Below are 8,632 nucleotides of genomic sequence, written 5' to 3'. Positions count from 1 at the left end.
AAAAAAAAAAAAAAAAACCCACAAAAGATTATATTGAATTGGTATTTTGGATATACTAGGTGAAATTTATTAAAATTAATTTCACTTATTTCTTTTTATTTTTCAACGTGGCTACTAGAAAAACTAAAATTACATATGTGGCTCACATTACACTTTTATTGGGCAACAATGTTCTAGGCACATTTCAGAGGTCTTCCCCCTTCTTAAGAGAGGCAATTTCTCACCATACAGAGTAGGGGGAGGGAGGATGGGCAGAGGTCTACCAAATGCAGGGCAATACTGACCCCTTGTGTCCAGCAAGAGAAGCACAGCTGAGGACAGACCAGCATCCGGACAGGGGCTTCCTAAGGTTTGCTCCCTTCCTAGATATCAATGGCATACATGTCTCCTTGTTTAAAGATTCTTTCAATCTGTGCCCCAATTCGAGGCACCCAGGCCTCCAGTCCACCAGCTCTTCACTGCTAAACAACAAGCATTTACTGAAAACCTACTGAGTAAGCAATGAGACACTGGGGTAGGTAGGCTTACCCAGAAGGGGAAAGAGGTGTGTGTGCCTGGGAAAGGAGTGCGATACAAGGAATGAGGTTAGGAAGTCTGTAACTTCAGATAGTGTCCTATTTGTGGCTTTAAGAACTCCGGGGCCCTCCCCTCTCCAGAGGCGATGATGCCAACAAGTCCCCTTTTCTCCTCCCATCAACGCTGGCTGAGATCCCTTGAAGAGGCTGAAGAATGAGCAAGAATGGGCAAAGCTCTTTCTGCTCCCTCCCCTCCCGCCCCTCATTACCTGTAAAAAACCGGTCAGGTCATCAGTGGAGAACACGTCCATCACCTCCATAGCCCCTGCGCTGGCCTTGCTGACTACTGGAGTGAGCGGGCAGCTGCAAAGTTTCCCCATCCCCCGCATTAGTTTAGGCAATCTCAAGCCCGGTGCCCTCCACTCCCCAAGTTCCCAAGGGATATGGGGTCAGAATCCTGGCGACAGGGAAGCCCAGCTGAGAGATCACCCAAGGGTCAAGGTGCTTAGGAACTCGGCTGCGCCTCCAAGTTGGGACACATGGAGAAAAAGGGACATCCGTGCCTGTTTCTCCGGCTAGTGATGACCTTATCCACTCCAAGGAAGTGAGCGGAGCGTAGCACAGCCCCAAGATTCCGAGGATCCTGGAGCGACTCGAGGACGAGCCACAGCTGCAGGGGGTCGTCGCCTGGGTTGGCCTCCCCGTCCTCAGTCCAGGGCCGAGGCCGCAGTGGGCTCACCTCCAAGCAGACGCCCTGGTGGACCTGGTAACTACAAAGAGCGTCCAGTTTCTGCCGTCTGGGCCGCAGAACCGGAATGCCCTGCGCCTCGGCCGCCCGGAGCAGGTCAGCCCGCTCCCCCTGCAGCCCGGCCTTGCCGGCCTGGAGCAGGAGTCTGGACACGCGGCGGCGGGCGGCCTGCAGAGCCAACAGACATGGGGACAGACCAAACAGAAGCTCCAGCCGCTGCGTCGGCGCCAGGTCATCCAGCAGCAGGCGGCTTAGCTCCTCCCCGCCAGGCCGCTCCCCACGCCGTGCTGCTTGGGAGAAATGACTGGTGAGGAAGTGACCGGAGCAACGCCGGGTCGCTCCTCTGAAAGTGGAGAGTAGTCCCATGACACACGCCTGGCTGGTGACTCAATTCCCTCTACTCCCAGGACCCCAACGGAGGGGAGAAGGGGACCTGACGGTTGTCCTCACTCAGCCCCCTAAACGGGAACGAACAGCCCCGACTATCAACTGGGAGACTGCCCCAAACTGTACAGCCCTGCTACCAGAGCCCACATGGGATTCTCTGCTTCCGCGTTCAGGCAGCCGAGTCTCGGGCCGGGCGATGTACCGCGCATGCCCGGCCGTCAGATTGTCTCCACAGCGCCTCCTGTAGGACTGGCTGAGCGTTGACTGTCACAGCACCAGGCCGGGCCGGAAGGCCAAGCTTGGAGCTGAGCTGACCCTACTACAGGCAGCATCCTGTGCCCTTCAAGGTCCCAGGTGGTTGGGGACCTTATTCACCCACGCACCAGCAAAGGGTTGGCCTTCTGGTTCAACCAATTCAGTCTCCCTTCGGTTGCCTCCCTCCTCACACCCAGGCGCTGGTGATCTTCCCCAGAAGCTTCTCCTTGTCAGACTCTCATCACCAGCCTGGCAGGACCTCAACAGTAACTTCCTATCCCGTGGCTGCTGATTCTTTTCCAAGAAACAGCTCTGAGCTTCTCATGTCCCTGCCGACAAGCCAACTGATGCCCCCGTCCCACAGGAAATAAACAGCCAGACTCCTCTGCTCAGCACTGCAGGAGTGCTCACCTCCAAGCAGACACTCTGGTGGATGTGGTAGCTGCACAGGGCGTTCAGTTTCTATTATCTGGGCCACAGAACTGGAATGTCTTGGGCCTCGGCTACCAAACTGCTCAGCCCACTCCCTCCACAACCCAGCCCTTCTGGCCTGGAGTAGTGATGCTTTTTAGCCCTATCTTGCTCCTGCACTTAAGTTCTGTGCTGTTCACACAACCACTGCATACTCTTCTGGGCCCCCCAGTCTTGCACACCCCTTTTGTCTTCTTTGGAAAACTCCTACCCATTTTCAAGGCCCAATACAAAACCACTCTTGCTATGTAAAGTAGGCCACACTCAGTAAGTGATGCCCCAAATCCACTCACCGTCTGTCTCACCCGGAAGAAATTCTGAGACACAACCTTCCCTGATCACAGAGTAGAGGCAAGAATTGAAAGACACTCCTGAAGCCAAGGTAGGTTGGTTGTGATTTTTCTTTTTTAATTATTACCGTTAATTCCACTGGGTGCCAGGCTCTGATACTCTGCTGCCAGAGTGGAGTGATGACCCCACAGGGCCAAGAAACCAAGATCTGACTGGAGAGCTCAGAGGAGGAAGAGAGGGTGAGGAGGGGCAGTGGGGCAGGGAGAGCAGGGAGCCTGGAGCCCTGGATCACCATTCAGACATTCAGGACCACAAGGTGAGGGCCTCTATAACACCCCAACACTGAGCAGAGGAGTTGGTTAGGCTGCAGGAAAAGCCCTCCTTTTAACCATCGCCCCTTTCAGTTCCTCTCAAAGGGATGAGACTAAGGAGAGCAGACAAAGGCTGAGAAGCCCAGGAAGGGGATTAAGAACCAGTTAAGTAAAATAATCAGTGACACCATGTCCTTTCCCCAGCCCATTTTTCACATTTGTCATGGAAACAATTGACAAGATTATGTAAAAATCTCAAACAAATTTTCTAGCCTTTGGTGGGGGTAGGGACAGTAACTGGCATCCAGGGGTGCAGAAATCAACACCTAAATCCAGAGGCAGGAGCCAAGCCGTGAGGGGTGGGGAAGGAAGGAGGAGCTCCCCCTCAGTGCACTAGGTCACCTGCTCCGTGGGCCTCATCTGGATGTCTCCAATCTGCAGAAGGCACAAGGCTTCAGGCAGCCAGGACACTCTCCCTTCCCCTTAAGGCCCCCTCCTCTGGGGATGGTTGGGTTCCTTCAGGGGGTGGAGAGTCAAGGCCAGACTCACCTGGACGTGTGGAGGGCTGCTGAGGACATAGATGACTGCCTCGGCCACATCCTCAGGTTTGAGACACTGAGAGCCCCAGGGAATGGGTTGAGACAAGGACAGAATAGACTCAAGTTCCCTCCCATTGTTGAGGTCCTCTCCAACACCCACATTCCTACCCCAACCCCCTAGGAGGGGAGAGAAGGTGTCTAGAAAGGTGAAGTCTGAAGGCCAGGGTTCCCTCTGCCTTCACTTAGGGAGTCAGTGGCTTCACCAGGACCCGAGGGAGGTCCTACCTTTATGTGCTCGTAGGTGGCAGCTGCCCGCTCAGGGTCCTTGTCATGGAGTTTGAAGGCGAATTGTGTCTCCACCAGACCTGGAGAGATGCACTGGTGCAACAGAGAGGGCCTGCTAAGGAACTGAGCTTTGCTAGGCCCTGGGGAGGTTGGAAGAATAGAGAGGCTTCACAGTGATGGTTGCCCAGTGTCCAGCAGCTGCCTCCTCCTATTGTCACAATGATATCTACCCTCCACAGAGCCTTTCCTGTATGTCAGGTTAATGTTCCACAAAACGGTGTCCCTTGAAACATGATACCCAGGTAGGTATCATGTCCATTTTACAACAAGAAGACTTGAGGCTTCAGTGATTTGGCCAAGGTCACGTGTCCTTTTAAGAACCCAGAGTCTCAATTTTCAGCCATTGTGCATCTGGTTTCCCATAATCCTTTGCTTTCCCCTAGTCTCACCCTACCATGTGCCCCTCAGGTCAGCACCCTCCCACCTCAAAATCTAAGTGTGCCATTAGCTTCTGGATCAGTGAAATGAGGACACTCAAGGATGGAGCATGGGGGCCATGCAAAGAGCAGCAGAACCCAGGAGATCTACCCAGTTCATCCTACACAACATGGGCTTCCTGGGCAGTATGTGTGGGCAGGGAGGGCCTGTGCCCACCCCATCCCCACCATGGCTGGGCCACACCCTCACCGTGGCTCGGATATGGGTCTGGGCCTCCCGAAGCTCTTGCCTCAGTCCCTCTGTCAATGCAGTGACGGCGTACTTGGTCGCACTATAGAAATGGACCACAGACTGGGGTGTCACTCGGTGGCCAGACATACTAGGTAGAGGGAAGGGGAAAGAAGAGAGAATGAAGCTCCACCGAGACTGGCAGTGTCCCCTAGTCAACCCCACCACCCAGATTGCAGACAGGGAAGCCTTCTAAAGGGGGCCTCTAGTGGCCACCCCACAGCCCACTCATCTAGCTTCTGTTTTCCCAACAGCTCCTGAAAACCCTCCTCTTCCTAGAAGTCATCCCTATGCTCCTGATCATGTAGGAAGTCAAAAATTGCTCAATTTCATCTGTATGTTTGTGGATATGTTTCTATTGGGAATCTCCGGAGGCAGGCTGGGCTCCCTTTTGGCAGACACTGTGCATTCTTTTTTGTGCCTTGGGGTGGGGTTCATCTCAGGGCCTGAGGAACACAGGCAATTAGTCCTAGGAGGGGTCCCACACTTCAGCTGAGTTGCCCATTCCAGCCCAGCAGGTGCTGGTACTTGGCAATATTATTGTATCTCTCACCACACTTGTTCCATTTGGGTATTAAATCCCTATTGTACCACCAAGGAAACCAAGGTCCAAAGAGGTCAAATGAGCTGTAGCAGATTACCTGGCATGGAGGGAGAGTGGTGACCTGAGCTCTACCCTTTGGCCACTTGCCCTCACCTATTGATGTTAATGATGTGCCCATCATCCACGTTCCGCTCCTTCATGGACTGGTAGGCTTCCCGTGTGCAGATGCTGAGGGCCAGCACGTTCACCTGCAGGCCAGGGAGGGCAATGGGGTGTCTCTGCTCAGGCCCAACCGAGGAGGTGATGGAGCCACAGAACACCAGAGTGGAGGCAATGGTGTGGCATTCCAAAACAGCATCCAAGTCCTCCCAGAGACCTATGGCAGGCCCGGGGCATCTTGCCTTTTACCCTAGGTGCCCCTTTCCCTAAAGATGCCACCCCCTAGTTGACAGCAGAGGCAGGTCCTCTCCTGGATGACCCCTAAGTTCTTGCTAACAGGAATAGAAACCCCTCAAACCCACCCCTGACCCAGAAGACTCTGTCTTGGCCATCTCCTCTACAAACAGTAGAACCTCTGATTCTTTAGGGAATCCCCTCCATTTCTTGCCCTCAATACCCCACCCTTCTTTTCCCTGGGACAGCATCCCTGGCCCTGCTTCTTCCTAAACAGCCTAAAATCCTTCCTAAAATGGCTTAAAAATCTCTCTCCTCAGCACAGACCCCAGGAGAGCAAAGGAGCTGAGTAGCCTCCTTTGCCCTCCTCTCCCTTAAGACTATGGGCAGAGAAGGCCTGACCTTCTTCCTTTTATGCCTTCCTTTAACCTGTGTTCCATCAATGACACCAGGCACACACACTCTAAAGGTTGAGTCAACGTGTCGCTCCCACTCCCTCTGGTACGGGTGACCCCAAATTCCTAACCTGAGTGGGATAAAGGCCTGAAGAAGTGTATGTTATAAAGGGCCTGCCCAGGCCCATCCTTCAGCCTCACCCATGAGGACAAGCAGAGATAAAGCTTTCAGCAGGTCTTCACATGTCTCCTCTTAGGAAGAGACAGAGCCAGCTGGGAGATTAGATGTTTCTCTTTATCAGGTGTCAGAGACAGGCAGGAGGAACAGAACACCCTTGGTGTGAGGCTGCCTCAACATTCATGGCAAAAGGAAGAGGTGAGTACCAGGACACAGGAGGTTTTTAGCCCTATTTCTCGTCCTCTTAGCAATGTTGACTTGTGGGGCAGAGAACAAAGCTCCCAAGGGCAGATGTTGGAGGAGAAATTGATTTCCCTGGGACCAGGTGAGTAAATCACCCAGATATACAGGGGAGAAGATGCCCCGTAGAACCATCCTAATAGGCTTAGGTAATGTTCAAGCTGAATGGGGCCTTGGGGATTTAACGTAAGTCTCTCATTTTACAGATGGGCAAGTTAAGGTCCAGATTTAGAGATCCACTTTCTGGAGGTGAGGACTGTGACTTTGATTTTCCAGAAGGTTGTCTGAGAGTAGGGCTTCATTTTTGTTGTTCATTGCTTTACTCGAAGGCCTAAAGCACTATTACGTGTAAATCTGTTGTCAGCAGATGTTAAAGGATTGTGGAGGAGAAAAGAAGCATCCCATTGGCCCGCTGCTTTCAACCTTGTAGAATACTTACATACCCTACTGTCTCCCCACAACATAGCCCAGAAGATGGAAACTAGTGTCCTGAAAGCTGTGTTTGGCCCCTATGGGGTCTTAAAACATTTTAAATACCTTTCTAACATATATTGGAAAGTTTCATTCAATAAATATCTGTGGAGTGTTTATGGGCTGGAGCTATCCCAGAGAACAAAACAAATAATTCCTGCCCTTGTGGAGCTGACATTTTAGTGAATGGGACAGGTGGGGTATCGGATAAAAATACAGATTTCCCACTTCTCTCAAAGAAATCCTGAGACTCGGCCACACTGGCCCCACACTGCAATCTAGCAGGCATGCTGTGCTTGGGCAGTGGCTGCCCTTTCATGTGGCATGTGCTGTCTCACACACTGCTTATGTTCCTGCCTGGTCCCAGAGAACACTGGAGTCTGTGACACTTGCCCCCCTGCTGCCCCCCAATATTGATGATATAGGCATGTTTATCCCAATTAAATATGACATGACTAAAGCTCAAAGAAGGTAACTAAGCTGCCTGAAGTCATAGTTACTGATGGGGCTGAGAACATTACCTCTTGTCTCTGTTATTTCCTTCCCATCAGACTGTGTTTCCAAGCACCCAGCACAGTGCTGATACATGGGAGGATTCATGAGCTGCAGGATCCTCCCCTACCAGTATCTCTTCTAACATGAGGAAATCAGTCTAAATTTTAAGAGCTCCCCCCAGGGCCTCAAAGCAAAGAAGAGGTGAAAAAATATGGCCATTCATCCAGTTTCTATGCCTCTGGCAGAGAGAGAAGCCACGGGAGAGTCAAGATGCCCCAGGTGGGAACTCCAAGCTCCCTCTTCCTACAGGTCCTATCCCCAGCAGCCCTCTGGCTCTCAGACTTTGGCTCCCCACTCTCCTCCCAACCCCCAACACCAGGCCTGGAGTTCTTACATCAAACATGGCTTTCCAACCACTGGTGCTGCCTGAGAGCAGGCTGTCCGGCCGGGCCAGGCCGGCATTGTTGATGCAGATGTCCACACCGCTGTGCTGAGAACGGATAGCCGAGAACATGGAAAGGATGTCCTCCTCATTTGTCAGGTCACATCTGTAGGGGATCAAAGTCCCGGGGTAGCCTGCACTCTTACATTCGGCGGCCAGCTCCTATGAAACCCAACAGGGGTCTAACTGGGGTGAGAGCTCACTCCCACACCTCCCTGCCTGGAGACAGACCCCTCCCCTGTCATACTCATATAACTCCCATATGGGAACTGCCTTTAAGCCACATAGGAGCTGGACTGCCTATTCCTGACACTTGTCCTCTTTGGTCAAAATCCAGGAGGGGAGCACTCCCTGAGTGAGGGAGGGGGAAAGTTGAGGAGATCAGTGGAAGAATCTCATATGTAAACTCTAGTCTTCAGTTCTAAGGGGTAGAAGGGGACCAGAGAGCCTGGGAATGAAGTGCTATCTCTTTTCTGCCTCTTCTCCAACCGAAACACCTTCTGAGACTGAGGCAAGTCAGGTGGCAGGTGACAGTGGGCATCTCCTGTGCATCTCCAAGGCCCTGCACACACTAAGGAACCCTGAAAAGACCTGAGAAAGCACAGCCACCGAGAGGTGACTGTGAGGGAAGCTGACATTCAGAAGCAGGAAGAAAGCCAGCTGTGTGGCCTTGGAGGCCAGTGACTGGCACCACAGCCCGGTGAAGGTGACTGTGTACAGGTGTGGGAGGGGGAGAGGGGAGCAAGATGCCCTAGAGCAGCAGTTCTCAACCTGTGGGTCTCGACCCACAGAAACTGTATTAAAGGGCCACGGCATTAGGAAGGCTGAGAACCACTGCCCTAGAGAAAGGCCGCTGCCTGGAGCCCCTTTCTCTTCTCAAACCGAGCAAGGAATAAAGAGCAGGATGAAGCGACTCAGGAAATTCTTTTCTGCTTTAACTTTCTGT

The 8,632-nt window shown here is 52.6% G+C and overlaps 2 protein-coding genes across 3 annotated transcripts in view; both read right to left on the bottom strand.

Moving 5' to 3' along the window:
* MRM1 (mitochondrial rRNA methyltransferase 1) overlaps positions 1-1,775 on the bottom strand; it is a 21,586-nt gene extending 19,811 nt beyond the window's left edge. The window contains exons 1-2 of the mRNA XM_023516603.1: positions 1,079-1,775; positions 785-878 (exon numbers count right to left, since the gene is read on the bottom strand). Of these exons, the coding sequence (XP_023372371.1) occupies positions 785-878; positions 1,079-1,629 (645 nt within the window). The 5' untranslated portion in view covers positions 1,630-1,775. The remainder of the gene's footprint in view (positions 1-784; positions 879-1,078) is intronic.
* Positions 1,776-3,330: 1,555 nt separating this feature from the next.
* The window catches only part of DHRS11 (dehydrogenase/reductase 11), a 7,093-nt gene continuing 1,791 nt past the window's right edge, over positions 3,331-8,632 (bottom strand). Inside the window, exons 2-7 of one of the 2 annotated variants that reach the window (XM_003795609.3) lie at positions 7,639-7,848; positions 5,226-5,320; positions 4,490-4,619; positions 3,803-3,895; positions 3,528-3,593; positions 3,331-3,413 (exon numbers count right to left, since the gene is read on the bottom strand). In XM_003795609.3, coding sequence (XP_003795657.1) covers positions 3,372-3,413; positions 3,528-3,593; positions 3,803-3,895; positions 4,490-4,619; positions 5,226-5,320; positions 7,639-7,848 — 636 coding nt within the window. In that variant the 3' untranslated portion in view covers positions 3,331-3,371. The remainder of the gene's footprint in view (positions 3,414-3,527; positions 3,594-3,802; positions 3,896-4,489; positions 4,620-5,225; positions 5,321-7,638; positions 7,849-8,632) is intronic. The other variant, XM_023516615.1, reaches the window with a different exon arrangement.

The sequence above is a fragment of the Otolemur garnettii genome, unplaced genomic scaffold (assembly GCF_000181295.1).
Source record: "Otolemur garnettii isolate 467f Iridium unplaced genomic scaffold, OtoGar3 scaffold00094, whole genome shotgun sequence".
Classification (NCBI taxonomy): Eukaryota; Metazoa; Chordata; class Mammalia; order Primates; family Galagidae; genus Otolemur; species Otolemur garnettii.
This window is presented reverse-complemented; position numbering and strand designations above follow the sequence as displayed.